The 24,189-nt window shown below is 47.6% G+C and overlaps 1 protein-coding gene across 1 annotated transcript in view; it reads left to right on the top strand.

The window, feature by feature from the left end:
• Positions 1-21,977: 21,977 nt before the first annotated feature.
• Positions 21,978-24,189, top strand: part of moto (minamoto) — a 29,333-nt gene continuing 27,121 nt past the window's right edge. The window contains exon 1 of the mRNA XM_069904815.1: positions 21,978-22,190. Coding sequence (XP_069760916.1) covers positions 22,185-22,190 — 6 coding nt within the window. The 5' untranslated portion in view covers positions 21,978-22,184. The remainder of the gene's footprint in view (positions 22,191-24,189) is intronic.

The following is a 24,189-nucleotide window of genomic DNA, read 5'->3' as shown; positions in this document are numbered from 1 at the left end:
GCTTCAGAAATAAAATGCGCTCTTGACCTGCTCTGTGTTTGCAACATCGGCAGCATCTTGGCTTTAAACATTTTTAACTAAGCAGGGCCCGGGAAGATGGATGCACAGGGATCAACTTGGCAGAGACTTTATTCTTCAGTGTGCTTTGGGAGGAAGCATTCTTCATTCCGTGGATTTATTGGGCATCTGGCGTTAAAAAGGGGAAAGGGGGCAGCCCATCAGCAGATCAGGAACTGTTTCTGAAGGGGTGGGGGGGGGTGAAACAGTATTTTATAGGAACTGATTAAACGGAGTTGTGTGTTGCAGCGCCTTTAAAGTGGGATAAAAGTTGAGGGAGAGGAGCAGGGATGACAGGAAGCGGGTCTGAACTGCACAAGACCTTTGCAATTAAACGGAATTGTGTGTTGCAGGTGCAGCGCCTTTAAAGTGGGATAAAAGTTGAGAGAGAGGAGCAGGGATGACAGGAAGCGGGTCTGAAATACACAAGACCTTTGCAATTAAACGGAGTTATGTGTTGCAGGTGAAGCGCCTTTAAAGTGGGATAAAAGTTGAGAGAGAGGAGCAGGGATGACAGGAAGCGGGTCTGAACTGCACAAGACCTTTGCAATTAAACGGAATTGTGTGTTGCAGGTGCAGCGCCTTTAAAGTGGGATAAAAGTTGAGGGAGAGGAGCAGGGATGACAGGAAGCGGGTCTGAAATACACAAGACCTTTGCAATTAAACGGAGTTGTTTGTTGCAGGTGCAGCGCCTTTAAAGTGGGATAAAAGTTGAGGGAGAGGAGCAGGGATGACAGGAAGCGGGTCTGAACTGCACAAGACCTTTGCAATTAAACGGAGTTGTGTGTTGCAGGTGAAGCGCCTTTAAAGGGGGATAAAAGTTGAGAGAGAGGAGCAGGGATGACAGGAAGCGGGTCTGAACTACACAAGACCTTTGCAATTAAACGGAGTTGTGTGTTGCAGGTGCCGCGCCTTTAAAGTGGGATAAAAGTTGAGAGAGAGGAGCAGGGATGACAGGAAGCGGGTCTGAAATACACAAGACCTTTGCAATTAAACGGAGTTGTGTGTTGCAGGTGCCGCGCCTTTAAAGTGGGATAAAAGTTGAGAGAGAGGAGCAGGGATGACAGGAAGCGGGTCTGAAATACACAAGACCTTTGCAATTAAACGGAGTTGTGTGTTGCAGGTGAAGCGCCTTTAAAGTGGGATAAAAGTTGAGAGAGAGGAGCAGGGATGACAGGAAGCGGGTCTGAACTGCACAAGACCTTTGCAATTAAACGGAGTTGTGTGTTGCAGGTGAAGCGCCTTTAAAGGGGGATAAAAGTTGAGAGAGAGGAGCAGGGATGACAGGAAGCGGGTCTGAACTACACAAGACCTTTGCAATTAAACGGAGTTGTGTGTTGCAGGTGCCGCGCCTTTAAAGTGGGATAAAAGTTGAGAGAGAGGAGCAGGGATGACAGGAAGCGGGTCTGAAATACACAAGACCTTTGCAATTAAACGGAGTTGTGTGTTGCAGGTGAAGCGCCTTTAAAGTGGGATAAAAGTTGAGAGAGAGGAGCAGGGATGACAGGAAGCGGGTCTGAACTGCACAAGACCTTTGCAATTAAACGGAGTTGTGTGTTGCAGGTGAAGCGCCTTTAAAGGGGGATAAAAGTTGAGGGAGAGGAGCAGGGATGACAAGAAGCGGGTCTGAACTACAGAAGACCTTTGCAATTAAACGGAGTTGTGTGTTCCAGGTGCAGCGCCTTTAAAGTGGGATAAAAGTTGAGGGAGAGGAGCAGGAATGACAGGAAGCGGGTCTGAAATGCACAAGACCTTTGCAATTAAACGGAATTGTGTGTTCCAGGTGCAGCGCCTTTAAAGTGGGATAAAAGTTGAGGGAGAGGAGCAGGAATGACAGGAAGTGGGTCTGAAATACACAAGACCTTTGCAATCCTTTTAAAAATAGACACGCGATCGAATGGCTGCAGATCGGGCATCACTAAGCTATATTTAGGGTCCATTAGTCTGAAATATTTGGGACTAGCGTAATGAAACGTAAGTAGACAAGTCGCGACGTATTGATGCAGTAAATGAAATTTGTAACATTGCAGTCTTTCTTTAATTCTGAGCAGCCATGTTCGTGTCGGCTCTCCAGCCAGCCCATCAACACGACTGCCTCGGGATAGCAACTTGGGGTGTTCTGAACATTTTCGGTGGTGCGAAGCGACTGAGATCTTGTGTGTTTAACTTTAAACCCCAGTAGTAGTTTCCTTCTGTTTATTTCTAACACTATCGGGTTCCAAATGGTAATGATAGTTAAAACAGCCAAAATAATTTTGTGAAACTTGCCGCTTCTTGATCGGTGGATTTGATTTAAAAACAAATATTTTTTTCAAAATGAAAATTTGAAACTATTGCAAACGCTTAGGAGGTCAAGCTCTATCTGGAAGGGCATGGTTAGCATTTTCACAAAAGTGCTTCAGAAACTCAACAGGTCATGCAGCATCTATCGGAAGTAAAGTTTTTGGCCCAAAGGCTTTCGTCAAGGGGTGAGCAAAACGCAGGCAGGCACCTGAACAAAAAGGTGGAGGGAGGAATGCAGGCTAACAGGGAAAGAGGTGGATACAGGTGGGAGTGAAAAGACTGAGAAATGACGGGGAGAGGGTTGTTCTCAGAATGGGAAGGGAAGAGGGGTGCGAAGCTGGAGGTAAAAAAGAGGGGTAGGGAAAGAGACTCAGGAGGAGGGTTTCATGGAAACTGGAAAAGTTGATTTTTAGGGTAGCAAACCTTCCAGGCAGGGAATTAGGATCAATGATCACTTCTGCCCAAGTCATTTCAGAACAATCTCACTACCCCCAGGCTCTAGAATTACTTTTAAAAAATATTTTGATTTTATCAACAAACGGTACCAAAATTACCATCACAGATAAATAATTAGAAAGAAAGCTCTCCTAGAGAGCTGGCTGAGAGGGGGAAGGTTCTTCTTTCTATTTCTTTTTTAATATAAAATTATTTTATCGTTCATAATATGTACTTTTTTTACTGTATGTAATAACCTTGTTGAACAAATAAATAGTTATTTAATTTTTATTAAAAACATAAATAATTAAATGTTAATTAAATTCCAAATATAGCCCCTATCTACAACCCCCCCCCCCCCCCCCCACCGCCACAACAAAACCCTAATGAAAAAAAGAAAGGGGAAGAGAGAAGAAAGAAAAAAGGACAGAAGAAGGAAAAAGGAAAAGAAAGGAGCTCATAAGATCTGGAGTCCAATTCAACAAAAAAGGAGCCCAATTATTTTTGTCTAGATCTCAATAAAAGGAAGAAAAATGTTAAGTATTCAACCCTACACTTCGTAGGTAAGATTTCCATACCTGCAAAAATGTGTTGTACTTGTTCCTTAAATTGTAAGTGATTTTCTCCAGGGGAGCACAACCATGAATTCCAGTATTCCAACAGGCTATTTCCAAGAGAGAATCAGACTTTTGAGTAACAGGAAAAAATTTCCTGGCCACTTCCAATGCAATTTTTAAAAACTCTTAATTGGTACTTTGACAGTCTTACGTCCACAATATTTCCTAAGAGAAACAATTTTGGACTTGGAGCCAATTGTTTCCCAATAATTTGATTTAGTAAAACTCTTAAAGGGTTTCAATTTGGATATGACCAGGTAGAATGTAAGTACCTGTTTCTCCCCTGCATCGAAAACATATATCGGAAAAATTAAGAGTTTAATTTATAAAATGTTTGCAGGGTAAGATATAGCTGATGCAAAAAAAATTATATTGCACCAGCCTGTACCTTTACTTAATTGTATTAGTCATACACAATCATTATAAATTCAGCCAGATATATTCATCAATACTGATATTCAAGTCTGATTCCCATCTTTGTTTTGATTGATGTAACTCCTGTTTAGGAGTACCCGATTGAAGTAAAGAATACATAAGTGAAATGAATTTCTTTGTGTTGCCCTTTCGAATTAAAATTTCCATTTCACAGCTCTCTGGTAACATCATAGTCAGTCCTAATTCTTCTCTGAGAAAAGCTCCTAAATTGAAAGTAACAGAAGATTGTATTATTATAAATATTGTATTTATTTTTTAATTATTTGCATAACATTAATTGCCCTTGTACATAACAATCTTCTATATATCTAATCCCTTTATGGAACCAGGCATGTAGAATTAAATTGTCCATAGTTAAAGGAACTAATCTGAAACTAGGGTGTTTTCGGAATATTTTTTTTCCTCGTGCCGTTTTATACAAAATACTCAAAATGTGTTTTATTGCTGGTGGTTCCTTTCCAGCTTTTATACAACTACTTGTCAAACAAGCTCCCATTCATAAATGGGCTTCCCACCCAAACGTGTTTGATTGAGTCCACTACCTGTCAGATGCGATTTGAATTGTCAAAGGATGTAGAGCATCCAGTGACTCTAATTGCACCAACCCAGTTCCAATTTAATATTGTTTCTGCCCAGAAGAAACAATATTAATTTTGATGACAAGATTAGTGTGAAACTAGCCATTTACATGTGTTAAAGACCAGAAATTAGGCAGGCAGAGAATGGATGTCAATATGTACTGGGAGCAAGTATTCCAGGCTTCTGTTAATTTTGTATACAATAAAAATATCTCTTGATTATGACTTGTACATGAGAATAATGATGGACATCAAACCATTTCCCTGCCTTTAGAAAAGATATGCAAGATGTAAAACATAAGCTTGTAACATGAGTTCAAAGAAATGTAATCAAATCTGTATGGAAGAAAATGCCTTAAATATTGTACCTTCTGACTGTTCTTTGAATGAGATTCACCAATATTAGTGATGTGACCTTGTCTACCCACCACTAAATGCTCCTCATTCCTCAAATAAATTGTGTGTGTTGTACTGTGGTTTGGTTATATTTTTTCTACCTTGACACGAGCACGGCTGTTACATGTCCGATCTCTCTGATGTTGAGTAGGCCCCAATGATAGCACTAGACGTAGTTGATGACTTCTGCAGATTCACAAGAGAAATGTTGCTTGGAGGTGTAGCATTTCTTGCGGTCATAGGTGTGGACTTGAGATGTGTTATTATTAATCTTAAGATTATAATATATTGTATTTTAGAGATACTCTGTGGGTTGGAAACAGGAAAACATTAACAAAGACACTTACACACGAGAGAACAACAATTTTGAGAGGTGCTGTAAGCAAGCTCAGCCATAAAAGAGTTATGATTGTTCCATAGAAATACTGAAGACAATGCATGTTTGCTTCATGACCTGTGTAGACGGGTTGAAGACCATTTGTTTGTTCCCTCATGTTTCTGAAGAAATGAAACTTTAAATAGAACCAGCTGTCATGTGATTATGACATTTCCAAGAAAGCATCTTTAATAATGAACCATCTGAAGTCAGAAATGTAGTATCCTTCTATGAGAAGGACAGTTGTCATGTTCTTGTCAAGTGAGGAACACAGAATTGGAAAGGTTTCAGAAAAAATGGCTACTTTGCTGCTTCTCTTTATCAAGAGAGAGAGCAATGATATTCTTCTTCTTTGGCTTGGCTTCGCGGACGAAGATTTATGGAGGGGTAAATGTCCACGTCAGCTGCAGGCTCGTTTGTGGCTGACAAGTCCGATGCGGGACAGGCAGACACGGTTGCAGGGGAAAATTGGTGGGTTGGGTGTTGGGTTTTTCCTCCTTTGCCTTTTGTCAGTGAGGTGGGCTCTGCGGTCTTCTTCAAAGCAATGATATTATGACCAGTTTAAATGGTCACTTTTGAATGAAAGAAAACAAGATCATCCATTTTTAACAGTTACTTCGTAAAACCCTTGCCTGGGTTTGTGAAATCATCGTGAACATCACAAGTTCTGTAACCTCCGTGCAAGAGAGGGGGAGAGTGGAAAAAAGTCATTTGTATGATGAAATATTTCTCTAAAAGCAGCTCGACAAGATCAACAGTTTTAAGACTGAGTTTCAACACAAAAGATCTTTAAGACTGAACTTTAAATTTGAAACATTTCTTCAGAATTTTGCCTAAACTGGTGTTAAGTTTAGAGTTAAGTAAGAAATATTATATTACTAATAAAAATGATTGTTTTAAAGATACTATTGTCTTGGTGAATTTCTATTGCTGCTGGTCTAGGTTGTAACAGTACTGAGGGGGCAATTTAGTGGGAAGGGACAAATGGACAAGAGAGTCTGGGAGGGAGATGTCCTTGCAGGGAGGGTAAGAGATGTCCAGTGGTGGTATCACATTGTAGGTGGCAGAAACTGCAGAGGATAATATATTGGATGCAGAGGCTGGTGGGGTGGTAGGTAAGGACAAGGGAAATCCTGTCTTTGTTACGTCTTGGGGCAGAGAGGGCAAGGGTAAGGGGCGGAGCTGATGGCAGTCGAAGAGAAACTACACGTTTTTTTGAAGAAGGAGGACATCCCAGATGATCTGGAATGAAAACATCCTGAGAACAGATGTAATGGAGACTAGAGGAATTGAGAGGAATCGAATCCTTACAGGAGACAGAGTGTGAAGAGGTGTAGCCGAGGTAATTGTGGGAGTTGGTTGTTTCGCAGAAAATATCGGTAGAGAGCTTGTCTAGAAATTGAGAAATGGGAAACTGTTGCCAGAGATGGACCAAGTGAATTTGCGTTCAGGTTAACAGAATATAACGGGACAACACAGGCCCTTTGACTCATGAAGTTGTGCTGATCTATACAAGTGTACTCAACAATCTAAACCTTCCTTTCTGTTATGCTTGTTCTTTCAAAAAAGAACAACTTTAAATGGGTTTAACACTTAACCAACTTTATTTACACTTAACATATTTTTCCCCTTTTTAAAAAAAACACAAACAATACTATGTCTATATAACAAAAGTATCTATATTCCGTGGTCAGTCTCTTTTCACCAGTTACATCAGATGACTTCTGACTTCACAAAGCTGCAGGTTCATTCAGGGCACCAGCAAGATTCAGCTGTAGTTGAGAAATCTGTGAAGGTTTTTTTTTACTGCTCTTCCTTTTCCTGTTTATCAGCAAGCTCAGGAACAGTCACCAGTAGCTGTTGATTTTGCCATTGCAGCTCCTCCCCATTTCGACAGGTCACCAGATGCTGAGCAATCACTTCTGAGGAACTGCTTGTCGCCAGAACTAACTTCATCTTCACGTAAAACATGATTTCCTTGCGCATCTTCGAGTTCCATCAAAAGCACCCTATTCTGCTGTGCAAGATCTGCCACTTGCATTTTGTAACCTTGGTTCTCCCTGTTGAGTAATGAAGCATGCTTATTTGCCTCATGAGTGCATTTTTGTAAATGGTAAATTTCCTTCTTGGCATCTTCTAATTTAGCTGAAAGAATTGCCACCGATTTTTGCACACGTTCATGTTCTTCACGCTGGCGCTTCAGAAACGGGACTTTCATCTCCATTGCTCACAATTTCAACCAAACATTTATTCACTCTCTTATTTTCCTGCTTTGTCAACAGCAATCGATCTTGGGTTTCGACCTATCCATTATATCACTCTGAGCGCTTCATTGCAGGCTTCACCATTTTGGCCACAGGAGCTGCAGTGGGCAACATCGCTGTAAGGTCCTCTTCTGATGGTGTGGCGGTTCCTTTAAGCTTTGTAGTTGAAAGAAGGTAGTTTGCATTTTCCAATTCCTTATCATTCAAGTTGTTTTCTTAAGGGCTCAGATTCATGTATCGATATATTCTTATCCTTTAATGCAGCTGTTCTTTCTTTTAGATGCAGCTGAAGTCGCTCATCAGAGTCGAGCTGAGTCTCTAAATATCTCGTCCGTTCTTTGCTTCCAGGCGTGTGAGTGAGGTTTTTTTTAAAAAAGGGGAAAAGAACCATGCACTTGCATGAGGCATACAGTGGAGGTCAAGAAAGTGCAGTACCCCTTGTGGGGAGTTTGGGGGACAACACCCCCATTTGGAAAACTTTTGAAGATTTACACACAAAATTTCTAGTTTCAAGCCTCTCTGCATTTCAAAGTAAAACTGCACATGACAAAATAATGTGAATACATCATTGTATACCAATAACATTTTTATTATTTTTATTGACTTTCAAAATGTTTACCCTTGCAGTGATTTGTCAATTTATCCTTTGCCTTTTTGGTACCTTCATGGTGTGTTCACTGCTTTATTCCACCTTCATCTTGAATTTCTAAAAAAAAATGCTGGCTGCCGCCGATCACCAACCTCTTTCTCCCGAGGCCTCACACACGCCAAGAGCCTGAGGTCCATTGCTTCCTGCCAGGAACCTAAGGTCCGCTGCACTTCTGCCCGAAGGTAGCAGTGAGAAGACCGATGGGCCCCAATCCAAGCTCCTGAACGCGGAAATCATTCAAAAGTGCGGAAAATTCATTTTTAAAATGTGGGAAACATGGAAAATTCACATGCCCACTCTTCTACCTTTGTCAGAGCTGCAATTTACTGGCCAAGTTCAGCTTCTACTTCTGTTATAGATGTCCAAGGCATCTTCACCCATCACATGCAGAAACATAGATGCTTTCTGTTTTCCATTGGTCTCTCCCATTCCACCAGTTCCTATATAAATGTTGAATTGCAGTTTGAAGTGTTTCCAATTATGAGCTAGATTGCCAGTGAACTGCAACAGTGTGCGAGGACTTAACTTTTCCACGTTTACAAACTATTGTCTTCTCTTACTCACTCAGACACTTCTGACACCATGTTATATTTGTTCTTTCAAGAACAACTTGATCTGGGTTTTTAATACTTAACCAACTTTATTTGCACACTTACCTCACAACCATTTAGCAGCAAAGTGGATAAATTCAAAACCTTGTCTCTTGCTATGAAGCTGCATGATCTCCTTGTTACCAGCAAAAATGCATTGTTAACAATAACATTTATGGTGAAAGAAATATCTGTACACAAAGAGCTCAGATGAAGTTGCAAGCACAGCTGAAGAAATACATTCACATTAGTAAGGAAAGTGAGGTGAGGTATTACAAGTACTTAGTACCAGATGGCATCTCAAAGCACAAGAGAAAGGCTAGTGATTACCTTTCTTTGAAATTCCCCAGGTTGGCAGGATAAATAAACTAAAACCAGTATCCCCTCCTTGGCCATTTTTTTGTAGAAATATTCTGAGCTCCATCACAGATAGACAAAGATAAAGAGTCTCAAAATTGTGGGAAAGTGTAATGTCTAATCAACTCTATCTCTGAGCCATGACTGCTCATAATGAAGAAAGAGCATTTTGTGTGACATTTACAACCTCCGATTCATATGACAGCTGCATACAAAAGCCTGGCGTAACCCAAGGAAATAATGCACTGCCTCCAAAACTGCCTATCTGCTTGCCTTTCAAGCAGCATTTGCTGTAATCTGTGAAGCCAGGGTCCTCCACTGCCCTCAACAAATTTCTCGACATCCATAAAATTGGAGTGGAAGAAAGTCCTCAATCTTGATGGACTTTCTAAGAACGCTGGTGTTGCATTTTTCTCAACGTTAATTTAAAAAGTATCAATATCGTTGAAGATTTTAGGTTTGAAAGTACTGGCAGATCATTCTGCAGTAGAGCTTTGCCAAGGAGGAGTATTTTTCTGTCTGCATTTGGGGCACTGTTTGATTCAAGTATGCTTTCGTTCTTTAGAAGAGGTGTGAGCCTGAACATAAGCAGCACAATGGCAGGAAGGGTGGTTAGATGCACAGCTATGAGAGCCATTGCTGCTCAGCACCATTGATTTAGAATCAATCTTGACTTTGGTGCAGTATGCATGGAGGTTGTATGTTCCCATCACCCTGTATGATTTTTCTAGGTGCTCCTTTATCTCTCGCATCCCAATAATATGCTGGTTGATAGGTAAATTGGCCAATGTAATTTACCCCCAATGTGTAGATGAGTAGTATCATATGTGATTAGATGGGGTGTTAATAGGAGTGAATAAGTGTGACTAATATAGGATCAGTACAAATGAGCGGTCAGGTCCATAAAAACTCAGTAGACTGATTGGACAATACAAAAAAGTGCTAGAGGAACTCAGCAGGTCAACCAGCACGTATGGAAAGCAACGGGCAGTTGACATCTTGGTCCTGAATCCTCCCTCCGATATGCCAAAAATCAAGTGAAAAGCCAAATTCATGGAGAGGAAAACAGGTTAACATAATCAGCAGATACTAGTTGGGGTCGGGGTGGGGGGGGGGGAGAAAGTAAAGGAGGTGGTGGCAGAGACTGAGAAAGGAGCCTCTGATCTCTGATAGGAGAAAGGAAGAGAAGGGCCAAGGACCTGAAGGAAGGAAGGTATGGGTGACGGGCAGAGGAAAGAGGGGGAAGGAAAGGAGTCAGAGGGATGTGAAAATGGGGGTCAATATTGAAGTCGTCTCATGGACGACTGTCAAGACAGAATACAAGATGTTGGTCCTTCAATTTGCATGTGGCCTCAATGAGACCTTAGATGAGGCCATGGACGGACATGTCAGTGTGGCAATGGGATGTGGAATTTGTGGCAGGATACTGGAAGGAAAATGAGGCCTATTTCCATGAGCAAACAATGAGAAATTGGAGGGACAAAATCTTGCCCTAAACCTTTCTTGGATACTGCCTGACTTGCTGGGTCCCTCCAGATTCTCGTCGTTTGCTCATTGATTCCAACATCTGCAATTTTTATATTTCTCTTGGCTTACTAACATTCTGTGTCTATAACTGAATACCCTGGTGCACCATAAATTGCCTGAACCCCATTTTGCAATTTTTCACCTTGAAACTGGATATTATTTTTTAAATGCCACAGATAGTTAATGATGAAGCACAGAAACCATCAGTTTTATTTTTGGTATCTCAGAGTGCTTGGAAACAATTGTGATCAGAATATTCACATTTAGATCAATGCAAGATTTTCTAATCCTACGGTTTCTCTAAGCTATGACCAAGACCCTCCCCACCATTGAGAATATCTACAGAAAATGCTGCCGTCTGAGAGGAGCAGCAATCATCAAGGATCCACTCCACCTAATGCAGGCTCTCACTGCTGCCACCAGGAAAGAGGTATAGGTGCCACAAGACTTGCACCACCAGGTTTAGGAACAGCTGCTACCCATCCACTATTAGACTCCTCAACAATAAACTCAATCAGACACTTACTTTTGCACTTTATTGAATTTTTTCACTCTGTATCGCAGTCAGTTTGCTTACATTTCTTTATTTGTTTATTTGTATTTTGTACAGTTTTAGAACAGTGTTTTACTTGACCAATGAGTGGTAATTTCGCCTCACCTGCAGGGAAAAAAAAATTCAGGTTTGTATGTGATGTCATGTATGTACTCTGACAATAAATGTGAACTTTGAAGATCATACATTTCTGATGGAGTTTTCGACTGTTGCATCTGCTCCTTGGATGAGGTCTTCCATTCTAGAACATCCGAGATGTCCTCCTTCTCCAAAAAGCATGGCTTCCCCTCTCAATTCAGAGAGATACCCACTCCCATAAGCATTTTCCATCTATGACCTCTTACCTGTTAGCGTGTTTTCCTTCCCCTACCCCTTCTTCCCTCCTCTCCTCTCTTTCCCCTCCTCCCTCACACCTTTTTATTCAGACACCTACTTGCTTCATGCTCACACGACAACGGGCTTAGGCCCAAAACGTTGGTTACTGCAATGGATCTGTGTTAATATTACTATTTAGGTTAATATTAAGCTATTTTTTCTTCTTTTTTTCTTTGGCTTGGCTTCGCGGTTGAAGATTTATGGAGGGGTATGTCCACGTCTGCTGCAGGCTCGTTGGTGACTGACAAGTCCAATGCGGGACAGGCAGGCACGGTTGCAGCGGTTGCAAGGGAAAATTGGTGGGTTGGGGTCGGGTGTTGGGTTTTTCCTCCTTTGTCTTTTGTCAGTGAGGTGGGCTCTGCGGTCTTCTTCAAAGGAGGTTGCTGCCTGCCGAACTGTGAGGCGCCATGATGCACAGTTGGAGGCAAGATCAGCCCACTGGCGGTGGTCAATGGGGCAGGCACCAAGAGATTTCTTTAAGCAGTCCTTGTACCTCTTCTTTGGTGCACCTCTGTCTCGGTGGCCAGTGGAGAGCTCACCATAGAACACGATCTTGGGAAGGCGATGGTCCTCCATTCTGGAGACGTGACCTACCCAGCGCAGTTGGGTCTTCAGCAGCATGGATTCGATGCTTGCGGACTCTGCCAGCTCGAGTACTTCGATGTTGGTGATGAAGTCATTCCAATGAATGTTGAGGTTGGAGCGGAGACAGCGCTGATGGAAGCGTTCTAGGAGCCGCAGGTGATGCCGGTAGAGGACCCATGATTCGGAGCCGAACAGGAGTGTGGGTATGACAACGGCTCTGTACACGCTAATCGTGTGTTTCTTCAGGTGGTTGTTTTTCCAGACTCTTTTGTGTAGTCTTCCAAAGGCACTATTTGCCTAGGCGAGTCTGTTGTCTATCTCTGTCGATCCTTGCATCAGATGAAATGGTGCAGCCAAGGTAGGTAAACTGGTTGACCGTTTTGAGTTCAGTGTGCCCGATGGAGATGTGGGGGAGCTGGTGGTCATGGTGGGGAGCTGGCTGATGGAGGACCTCAGTTTTCTTCAGGCTGACTTCCAGGCCAAACATTTTGGCAGTTTCCGCAAAACAGGACATCATGCGCTGGAGAGCTGGCTCTGAATGGGGAACTAAAGCAGCATCGTCTGCAAAGAGTAGTTCACGGACAAGTTGCTCTTGTGTCTTGGTGTGAGCTTGCAGGCGCCTCAGATTGAAGAGACTGCCATCTGTGCGGTACCGGATGTAAACAGTGTCTTCATTGTTGAGGTCTTTCATGGCTTGTTTCAGCATCATGCTGAAGAAGATAGTAAAGAGGGTTGGTGCAAGAACGCAGCCTTGCTTCACGCCGTTGTCAATGGAGAAGGGTTCGGAGAGCTCATTGCTGAATCTGACCCGACCTTGTTGGTTTTCGTGCAGTTGGATAACCATGTTGAGGAACTTTGGGGGGCATCGAGGTACTCTAGTATTTGCCAAAGCCCTTGGGTATCTTTAGTGTCTCATAAAAACCCCTGAAGTCGCCAATGTTGGCGCTAAGCTGGGTTCGTTTGGCGAGGCTAGTCCACTACTCATTTTGGATCTCTCAGAGTTTGCGCTGAAGGTGGCTGCATGTGAGACGGAAGGCTCGTTTTTTCTCTGGCCAGGAAGGCTTTGCAAGGTGAGCCTGGTGGGCAGATCGCTTCTTTGCTAGCAGCTCCTGGATTTCCTGGTTGTTTTCGTCAAACCAGTCCTTGTTTTTCCTGGAAGAGAAGCCCAGTACCTCTTCAGTGGATTGCAGTATGGCCATTTTCAGCTGATCCCAGAGGGTTTCAGGAGACGTGTCCGTGAGGCAGTTTGCATCCTCTAGCCTTGCTTGGAGGTTTGCCTGGAAGTTTCCTCTCACTACGTCTGACTGCAAGTTTCCAACATTGAACCTCTTTCTGGGGGCACCACTGTTCTTGAACTTTGGCTTGAAGTGAAGGTTGAGCTTGCAGCGAACAAGCCGGTGGTCAGTGTGGCATTCCGCGCTGGGCATGACCCTGGTGTGGAGCACATCTCGTTTGTCTCTTCCTCGCACCAGAACGTAGTCCAGGAGGTGCCAGTGTTTGGATCGGGGATGCATCCAGGTAGTCTTCAGGCTGTCTCTTTGCTGGAAAAGGGTGTTAGTAATGACAAGCCGCTGTTCTGTGCAGAGTTCCAACAGGAGGCGCCCGTTGTTATTGCACTTGCTGACACCATGCTTGCCAAGGATTCCTGGCCAGGTTTCTGAGTCTTTGCCGACGCAAGCCAAGGATGACAAACTTGTCGGCTGTAGGGGTGTGTTGGATGAGGTTGCGCAGATCAGTGTAGAACTTGTCCTTTTCTGCTAGTTCCGCCTGAAGGGTTGGAGCATAAACACTGATGAGAGTGATACGTCGCTTGTTTTGAGGGGGAGTCGCATGGACATGATCCAGTCAGAGTGGCCTGTCAGGAGGTTTTCGAGTTTGGAGGTAATGGAGTTCTTGACCATGAAGTCAACACCAGATAGGCGTCATTCAGCCCGAGGCTTGCCAGACCAGTAGAGTGTGAAGCCCGCGCTGTGTTCTTGGAGGCTGCCTACATCGGCAAGGCGGACTTCGCTGAGAGCGGCTATGTCGATGTCGAGTCTGAGGAGTTCATGTGTGATGAGGGCAGACCAACGTTCAGGTCAGTGGCTGTCAGCCTTGTCTAGCATGGTTCTGATGTTCCAACATGATAGCTTGAGTTTGTGTGCATCTTTTGAGGGGGAGGACGTGGACCTGTCCTCGGGCCTGTGCAAAGGAGCTTTTAGGTGGAGTGCAGTGTGCGCATTACTGGCCCCACCCTTTACACCCATGGTTCGTGTGCCGTGGCCAAGCAAGCTGGGACGTGGCAGCGAGGTCCTTGGGTCATAGGTTTTATATCGGAGTGACCTTCTCCTATGCAGGTTGCTTAACCGGGCTGAAGAGGCCTGCCTTCCCTTTTAGGTCGAACCATATCTGGAGATCTACGACCGCTGTCCACAGTTATGGAGTGGTGCGCCCTGGAATCGGCCTGCGTGCATTTACTCCTGCCGCGGCCGAGTAAAGGGGATGCAGCATTGGTTGAGGATCAGAAAGAAAAGTTCTAGTAGAAAAGACAGGAGAGAACTCTGCAATGGAGTTCACAGTGGTTAGTGTTTAGACTAGAGTGGAAAGAGACTGGTCGTGTTATGTATACATAGTATTGTGCTTGTTCTCATTGATGGCTCCCGGCTCGGGGCTCGGCTGCCAACGGTCGGGCTGTGCGGGCTGCCGGGGTTTGCCTGGCCTCCGGCGGCGGCAGCAACAGGACCTCGGGCCTCCGGCGGCGGCAGCAACAGGACCTCGGGCCTCCGGCGGCGGCAGCAACAGGACCTCGGGCCTCCGGCGGCGGCAGGAACAGGACCTCGGGCCTCCGGCGGCGGCAGCAACAGGACCTCGGGCCTCCGGCGGCGGCAGCAACAGGACCTCAGTTTGGAAAAGGCAAGGTTTTCCAGAAATGAAACTAAAACTTTGGTGATGTCACATCACATGATGTCAGAGAACTATATACTGAAGGCAGAGATATTTTTGAATCTGAAGACAGAAGAAACATGACATCCTGGAAAGACAGGACTAAGGCAGTCATCTTTAGAAAGAAAGGGAGATGCTGTTCTGTATTGTATTATCCTTAATGTAGGAGATACACAACACAAGTGGCTTTTAAATAAGCAAGACCATTTCCAACTGCTCTCTTAAGAGAAGCAACCTCAAATGCTCAGAAGATGGTCGCTCCTGTTTAAGAAATAATTCATCGTGAAGATCACAGTTCCGCAACCCTAACAAGATAAGAGGAAACTTGGGAAAACACTTGTGAGAAGATGTGTGAGTTTGAAAGAAATCGGGTGCTTCACATTTGATTTATAATTACTTCTGAACCACAATTTAAAAAGATCCTGAAGTTCCACAAGACGTTTGAAACTGGGCTTTTAAATGGACTTTTCAGACTCAAGTTTAAACTGAAAATTTGGACTTTAACACATACACACACTTACATTTGCGCATAGTGGGGTTAAATTTAGTTAAGTTTAGAGATAAGAAAGAAATGTTATGTTATTAATTCTTTTAAAAAATTATTATTTTGAATTTACCACCATCTGGTGAATCTTCCATTGCTGTTCTTTTGTTTGTACTAATAAGATTTTATTAGTTCGTAACAGTTACCCTTTAATTTCGATAGATGTTGCATAAACTGCTGTTTTTCCTGCACTTCTGTGTATTTCATTACCTCCTCAGCATCTGCACACTTTTTAACTCAAAAGTTTATTTCTGCACTGATGCTGATTTGCTTTAAATTTTAAATTTACACATGAAGCATGGTAACAGGCATTTCGGCCCACGAGCTCCTACTATCAAATTACACCCAATCAACCTACAGCCCCCAGTACATTTCAAACGGTGAGAGGAAACCAGAGCCCCTGGAAAAAACCCACGCAGAGTGGGGAGAATGTACAAGGTCCTTACAGACAGCGCGAGATTCAAACCCTAGTCCCAATCGTTGGTTCTATAACAGTGTTGCGCTTACCATGCCACCCTATGAGAGCGTGAACATGACAGAATGATTTGTGACATGGCGTAGCCTAGATCCTTTAATTGCAATCAGTTATAAACATACATGTGTCCAAAAAATTCTTCTCACACTTCAAAAACTGAAACAGACTGAATATTGTCCAAGACTGATTTTATTTAGAAATTTAAGTCTTGAAATACATTACCAAATAGATGAAAATTTTTTAAAAAGTACTTATACTTTCTGAATTAACTTATGTTTTTTTTAAAGAATGGGATTCATTATTCTCCCTGCTCCCTTCAGTATATTCCTGGAAATGTAATCCAGTGGTAAATTCCAAAGTATTATTCCTCTCTCATCCCAATTTTAACAGACAAACCTCAGAAACAGTAAACAAAAGGTTAATCTATTGAGAAAGTAAACATAATCTGCTAAAAAGAATTCAGCAGGCAAACATCAATGAGAGAAAGAATGACCAATAATTCTTTTTCTCCCACTGATGCTGATGGACCAGCTGATTTTCCTTCAGCAGACTGAGTTTACCATCAAATTCCAGCATCTGCAATCTCTCATGTGTCTTCTGTTCAGAAGGTCACCAACTTAGAAGGATACTTTCTTTAAAAGTATCTTCTAATTTGATGTACAGGCAACTTAAAAGAGAGGTATTTAATTAGACGCTTACGTAAAGCAATCTTTTATGGACTTAGGATCTTGGTGTTAAAAATGTTTGAGCTGGCAAACAAAAGAAGTGGCATTTAGAGACAATTATCACTAAGATGGATTCACATGGCATGGCCCAGAATGAGACTTGTGGTCACTTATAACGTATGGACTAACATAGTTTGAAACAAAGAATTTACATTTGAGGTGCTTTTCTTGTTGAATAATTCAACATACACAATTATAATGCAGCCAGCCATCTGGGCTGTCCATCTGCTTATCATTTTTGCCAGAATACCAAGAAAATTTTGAGTAAATGTTTTAGAGACACAGCTATCATTTTTAATTCAGATTCCACTTATTTAAAATCAAAGCAGAATTTCCATTCTTCATTATGACATTTTTATGCAAATGAGGAATCCTATAAAAAGTTCAAATTTGGTCAGATTCCTATGTTTTGTTCGTACTGTCTCAAAGCATGTTGAAATGCATTAACTTACCAGCACATCATTGAAAAGAGAAATGTTTGAATTGAACACATTTGTGGGCATTAATTTTTAAAAGTTACTGTTTTATGGAAACCTGTAGCAAAGTAAATCCCAGATGACAGACACCTACAATTGTATCACATGACTCGGATGGCAGTAGGTAGTACTGCACCAATTACTTACATTCTCTGCCATTCACAATCATTGCAGTAGACAAATACAGTAAAAGATTGCAAAAATGTATTCATTGCAAAAGTAGGGACTTTCCTCCTATTTGAATTTGGGGAGCGGAATGTCGATTTCAAAAGCAATAATTGTTAACGTGAAGCATTCATAGACTGTTTTAACATATGGTTAATGCTCCATGGCAGTCCCAAGCACCATTACAACTTTTACTAACCAGACATCCCATATTCTCATTGAGACTGGCAGTCGAAGCTCCTAGCCAATCATGTCCAGGTTAAAGGTACTTAAACCCCTAAAGTTAATCTTTAAAAAAAAAATTAGGACTATCTAATTTATGTGCACAAACTGTGCCTAGGTTAAAATGACATTTTTCAATCTCAACTTCATCTAAAGTAATCCAGACTACTCAATGATTTCATTTGGACCGTGTCTTGGAAATCCTTCTACTGGTATTTAAAAATATATTCACTCTTCAGGACCTGAGCATGCCAATGCAGCCAGCCATTACTATGCATCTCTAGCTGTTGCTGAGAAATTGCTGGCAAGTAACTATCTTGAACTGCTGCCTTCTTTCTGTTTAAGTACTATTCCAGGATTTATACTCATTGATGATGAAGAAACAGAGCTATTTCCCTTTGACAGAATGATTTGTGACATGGTGACACGGAAGGTGCTGACCCCCCCCCCCGAGCAGTGCACGTGTGTGTGTTTTGCAACCAGCATCCAGAAGAAATTAATGTGCGCACAAAGGTTAGTTACCTAAAATAATGGAATAATTGTATTTGTCGAATGCAATCATACTTGTATTACATTAAAACATGCCAATACAGTTTCATTAGCCATGAGAGATAGGCTGTGGCAAAATTACCGGTATCTTGAAACAATTTCAAGTTTGCATTTGCACAAGCGTCCAGTGCGCGCAGACTTTTGCCACAGGAAAAGCAGTTGCACATAAGATTTTTGAACACGCTACTAAAAATTTGAGGGATCATTGGTTCTGACCCCATTTGCTTCTTGTTCTCTTCTGTTTTGATGCCATTCAGCTTTAGGTGGTGCTATCAGACTTCCAACTGCAGTAGATTTTGTAAAGATTACACACTGCAGTCACTGTGTACTGAAGGAACTAATGTTTAGGGAGGTGAAAAGGATACCATTCAAGTGGACTGCTTTGTCCTATTGAGCATCTTGTGGGACCTGCATTCAATCAGGCAAATGAACAGCATTCCATTAAAAGATTCTGGGATGACAGCTGAGTCACTGACCACATGATACCCAGCCTCTGACCCCTCATGTCGCCATTGTATCTATGGATAGGCTGGTTTAAATTATGGTAAATGGGTGATCCCTTGGAATGTTGATCGGTTCTAAAGAGAGGGACTTCACTTCTGAGGCTCTCCCACGACTGGAAACATCCTCTCCATCCAGGCCTTTTCATTAAATTCAAATTTAAATGAAAATGGCCTGATTAAATGAAAAAGGTAGAAGGTGAAGTAAATGCCTTGTTTAAAAAAAAACAATTTGCCCAATTAATAAATGTCATTTGCCAAGATGATAGTCTATCAAAGAGGGATAAAAATTTCTGTGGAGGAATTGCTCCAAGATACTTCCTTTCCTGAGCAGGGAGGCATTGCCCAACTATCAGAGCAAGGTTGGATGCTCATGAAGACTTAATAAAATGATTTTCAAAAAAATGTAGGGTTAGGAAAGGGCACCATTTCATCATTGAAATTCAATGGGCTGAATGGTCTAATCCTGTCCCTCAAATCCTGTGATGCCCAACAAGACAATTGTCAAGTAGTAAAACACCAAAGTCTGTAGACATCGTGGTTGAAGTAAAAACAAAATGCTGATGAAGGGCTCAAGCCAGAAATGTTGGTTATGTATCTTTATCTTTGCCACGTAAAGTACTCTGTTGGACCTGCTTAGTTTCTCCAGCAGTGTTTTTATTTGAAACGATAGTCAAATGCCAGAAATGAACCACGATGCCCAAATGTTAATATCTTTATCTTGACTTTAACACATTTGCATGTTTTCACTGAGAGGTTTGCTGCTCATAAAGGGTGATTTGGCAAAGGTTGGATGGGAAGGCTGAAGTATTAAGGGCATTTAAGAGACTTTTAGACAGCCACGGGGATGAAAGAAAAGCAGAGAGTTACGAGGTAGGAAGAGTTTAGATTCTTTTTGTTTTGATTTTGGTAGGAAAATATCGGTCAAAACAACATTGAGGGCTAAAGGGCCTGTACCATGCTACAATGTTTTATGAAACACGTTACGTAGAAGTCAGGAGAACACAAAGGGCTCAGTAATGGAGAGAGTCAAGAACTTCAAATTCCTAGGTGTCAACATCTCCAAGGATCTGTCCTGGATCCTCCAGGTCGATGCAATCACCAAGAAGGCTCACCAGCGGCTATAATTTGTGGAGTTTAAGGAAATTCAGCATGTTACCGAAGACTCCCAAAAGGTGTAGCAAGGAGCGCATTCTGGCTGGTTGCGTCGCTGTCTCGTGCCAACACCCAGGACAAGGAAAAAACTCCAGGGGGTTAACTTGAACTACGACTTCACGGGCAACAGCCTTCATTTCCATCGAGGACGTCGACAGGAGGCGGTGTCTTAAGAAAGCATCCTCTATCCTCAAGGATATCCCCACCACCCAGACCATGCTATTCCCTGGTGCGCAGAAGATCGAGGTATTTAAAGTTACAGTGGGGAGGGAGGGGTGGGCTTTCTTCCACTGAGAGTGAGATCCAAACCCAGAGGGCACGGGTTAAGAGCGAAAGGTTTAATGGGAGAGCGTGTGGGGGGAGGGGGGGACTTAGTCAGGGGGCGGTGGGAGCTTAGTCAGGGGGCGGTGGGAGCTTAGTCAGGGGGCGGTGGGAGCTTAGTCAGGGGGCGGTGGGAGCTTAGTCAGGGGGCGGTGGGAGCTTAGTCAGGGGGCGGTGGGAGCTTAGTCAGGGGGCGGTGGGAGCTTAGTCAGGGGGCGGTGGGAGCTTAGTCAGGGGGCGGTGGGAGCTTAGTCAGGGGGCGGTGGGAGCTTAGTCAGGGGGCGGTGGGAGCTTAGTCAGGGGGCGGTGGGAGCTTAGTCAGGGGGCGGTGGGAGCTTAGTCAGGGGGCGGTGGGAGCTTAGTCAGGGGGCGGTGGGAGCTTAGTCAGGGGGCGGTGGGAGCTTAGTCAGGGGGCGGTGGGAGCTTAGTCAGGGGGCGGTGGGAGCTTAGTCAGGGGGCGGTGGGAGCTTAGTCAGGGGGCGGTGGGAGCTTAGTCAGGGGGCGGTGGGAGCTTAGTCAGGGGGCGGTGGGAGCTTTGTCAGGGGGCGGTGGGAGCTTAGTCAGGGGGCGGTGGGAGCTTAGTCAGGGGGCGGTGGGGGCTTAGTCAGGGGGCGGTGGGGGCTTAGTCAGGGGGCGGTGGGGGCTTAGTCAGGGGGCGGTGGGGGCTTAGTCAGGGGGCGGTGGGGGCTTAGTCAGGGGGCGGTGGGGACTTAGTCAGGGGGCGGTGGGAGCTTAGTCAGGGGGCGGTGGGGGCTTAGTCAGGGGGCGGTGGGGGCTTAGTCAGGGGGCGGTGGGAGCTGAGTCAGGGGGCGGTGGGAGCTTAGTCAGGGGGCGGTGGGAGCTTAGTCAGGGGGCGGTGGGAGCTTAGTCAGGGGGCGGTGGGGGCTTAGTCAGGGGGCGGTGGGGGCTTAGTCAGGGGGCGGTGGGGGCTTAGTCAGGGGGCGGTGGGGGCTTAGTCAGGGGGCGGTGGGGGCTTAGTCAGGGGGCGGTGGGAGCTTAGTCAGGGGGCGGTGGGAGCTGAGTCAGGGGGCGGTGGGAGCTTAGTCAGGGGGCGGTGGGAGCTTAGTCAGGGGGCGGTGGGAGCTGAGTCAGGGGGCGGTGGGAGCTTAGTCAGGGGGCGGTGGGGGCTGAGTCAGGGGGCGGTGGGAGCTGAGTCAGGGGGCGGTGGGAGCTTGCAAGCTGAAGTGGAGAACGTGGGCTCAATTTTAGCGTTTAAGAAGAGCTGGGACAGGTACATGGATGGGTGGGCGGGCAGGGTGGGGTGGGGTGGGGTGGGGGGGGGGTATGGAGGGCTATGGTTGGGGTTCAGATCAGTGGGACCTCTATGGTCCCATAACAGGTACAGGAGCCTAAGGACGAGCACTCCGCCTTCTTTCCCTCTCCCCTCAGATTCCTCAATAATCAATGACCTTGATTTTTCGTGCACCATTTTATATTTTTAAGGTGGCTTGTGGATGTTTGCACCAGGATGCAAAGATATAGCACAAAATCGAGGGCCGAAGGGCCTGCACTGGGCTTGTCATGTTGTATGAAACTTTGCAATGCATTAGACTTGGTGCAAAGTGTTTGCTCGCTCCTCTTTCGAATAAAATCCAAAGCCCCATGGAACTGCCTCGCGTTTTCTTACCTGGGCGACGAGATGAAGCGTCAAAGCCCGGGCCGCGCCTTTCCTCCATCACGGCCTCCCGGCCGCGGCCGGGGCCTCAGCCAATAGGAGGCGGCTGAAATTCCCTCGCCCGAGCTTCAGCCAATCGCGATCGGGCTTCCCGCCCTCCCAGCCAATCGCGCCTCTGAAGAAAGAGTGAGAGCGCGCGCGGGGGCGGGGGTTGGGGAAGCCTGCCTCGAGCCCGCTCGGCGGCCGGCGGACCAATGCGGTGGGCGGCCGCAGTCAGCGCGGGAAAGGGGGCTCGAGCGGCGGCCGCCCGTCCACACGGAGCGAGGGCCAGCGCGCGCCTCCTCTGCCCAACGAACCTCGCCAGTCAGTCAATGGGCGGCCGCCGCCGGAGCTGAGCCCGCCCGATCGCTTCGCCAGGGGAAGGTCAACTGAGAGTAGATGGAGGTGAGACCCTGCCTCTCGGCCACGATCGCCCGTAACCCCCTCCCCCCTCCCCCCGTCCCCCGCCCCCCTCCCCCTCTCCCCCCCCTCCCCCCCTCTCTCCCCCCCCTCCCCCCCTCTCTCCCCCCCCTCCCCCCCTCTCTCCCCCCCCTCCCCCCCTCTCTCCCCCCCCTCCCCCCCTCTCTCCCCCCCCTCCCCCCCTCTCTCCCCCCCTCTCTCCCCCCCCCTCCCCCCTCTCTCCCCCCCCTCCCCCCCTCCCCCCCTCTCTCCCCCCCCTCCCCCCCTCTCTCCCCCCCCTCCCCCCTCTCTCCCCCCCCTCCCCCCCTCTCTCCCCCCCCTCCCCCCCTCTCTCCCCCCCCTCCCCCCCTCTCTCCCCCCCCTCCCCCCCTCTCTCCCCCCCCTCCCCCCCTCTCTCCCCCCCCTCCCCCCCTTCCCCCCTCTCCCCCCCCCGCTCCCGCCCCGCCCCCGCCCCCGCCCCCCGCCATCACCCCCCGCCCTCTCCCCCCTCCCCCGCCCTCTCCCCCCTCCCCTCCCCCCGCCCCCCGCCCCCTCCCCCCGCCCCCTCCCCCCGCCCCCTTCCCCCCGCCCCCTCCCCCCGTCCCCCGCCCCCCTCCCCCTCTCCCCCCCTCTCTCCCCCCCCTCCCCCCCTCTCTCCCCCCCCTCCCCCCCTTCCCCCCTCTCCCCCCCCCGCTCCCGCCCCGCCCCCGCCCCCGCCCCCCGCCCTCTCCCCCCTCCCCCCGCCCCCTCCCCCGCCCTCTCCCCCTCCCCTCCCCCCGCCCCCTCCCCCTGCCCCCTCCCCCCGCCCCCTCCCCCCCGCCCCCTCCCCCCCGCCCCCTCCCCCCCGCCCCCTCCCCCCCGCCCTCTCCCCCCTCCCCCCGCACCCTCCCCCCGCACCCTCCCCCCGCCCTCTCCCCCCGCCCTCTCCCCCCTCCCCCCGCCCTCTCCCCCCTCCCCCCGCCCTCTCCCCCCTCCCCCCGCCCTCTCCCCCCTCCCCCCGCCCTCTCCCCCCTCCCCCCGCCCTCCCCCCGCCCTCTCCCCCCTCCCCCCGCCCTCTCCCCCCTCCCCCCGCCCTCTCCCCCCTCCCCCCGCCCTCTCCCCCCTCCCCCCGCCCTCTCCCCCCTCCCCCCGCCCTCTCCCCCCTCCCCCCGCCCTCTCCCCCCTCCCCCCGCCCTCTCCCCCCTCCCCCCGCCCTCTCCCCCCTCCCCCCGCCCTCTCCCCCCTCCCCCCGCCCTCTCCCCCCTCCCCCCGCCCTCTCCCCCCTCCCCCCGCCCTCTCCCCCCTCCCCCCGCCCTCTCCCCCCTCCCCCCGCCCTCTCCCCCCTCCCCCCGCCCTCTCCCCCCTCCCCCCGCCCTCTCCCCCCTCCCCCCGCCCTCTCCCCCCTCCCCCCGCCCTCTCCCCCCTCCCCCCGCCCTCTCCCCCCTCCCCCCGCCCTCTCCCCCCCTCCCCCGCCCTCTCCCCCCTCCCCCGCCCTCTCCCCCCTCCCCCGCCCTCTCCCCCCACCCCCCGCCCTCTCCCCCCACCCCCCGCCCTCTCCCCCCACCCCCCGCCCTCTCCCCCCACCCCCCGCCCTCTCCCCCCACCCCCCGCCCTCTCCCCCCACCCCCCGCCCTCTCCCCCCACCCCCCGCCCTCTCCCCCCACCCCCCGCCCTCTCCCCCCACCCCCCGCCCTCTCCCCCCACCCCCCGCCCTCTCCCCCCACCCCCCGCCCTCTCCCCCCACCCCCCGCCCTCTCCCCCCTCCCCCCCCTCTCCCCCCTCCCCCGCGCCATCACCCCCCTCCCCTCGGTCTGTCATCGTCCCCCCTGACCTCGCCCTGTCATCCCATTTTCCCCTTCCCCCCCCACCCCACCCGACCTCTCCCTGTCCTTCCCCTCAACCTCGCCTCTACAATTTTATTGTCTTTTATTTCAGGAAAGGGCGCAATTTGGCCTTTAAAAATTCTATGGAATTTTATACTTTTTAAACTAGAAAAAAAATTACAATAGTGCAGCTTCCTAAGATT

This window comes from Narcine bancroftii, chromosome 12 (genome assembly GCF_036971445.1).
Source record: "Narcine bancroftii isolate sNarBan1 chromosome 12, sNarBan1.hap1, whole genome shotgun sequence".
In the NCBI taxonomy this organism is placed as follows: domain Eukaryota; kingdom Metazoa; phylum Chordata; class Chondrichthyes; order Torpediniformes; family Narcinidae; genus Narcine; species Narcine bancroftii.
The sequence above is the reverse complement of the archived record's forward strand: the minus strand, read 5'-3'. Positions and strand labels throughout refer to the sequence as shown.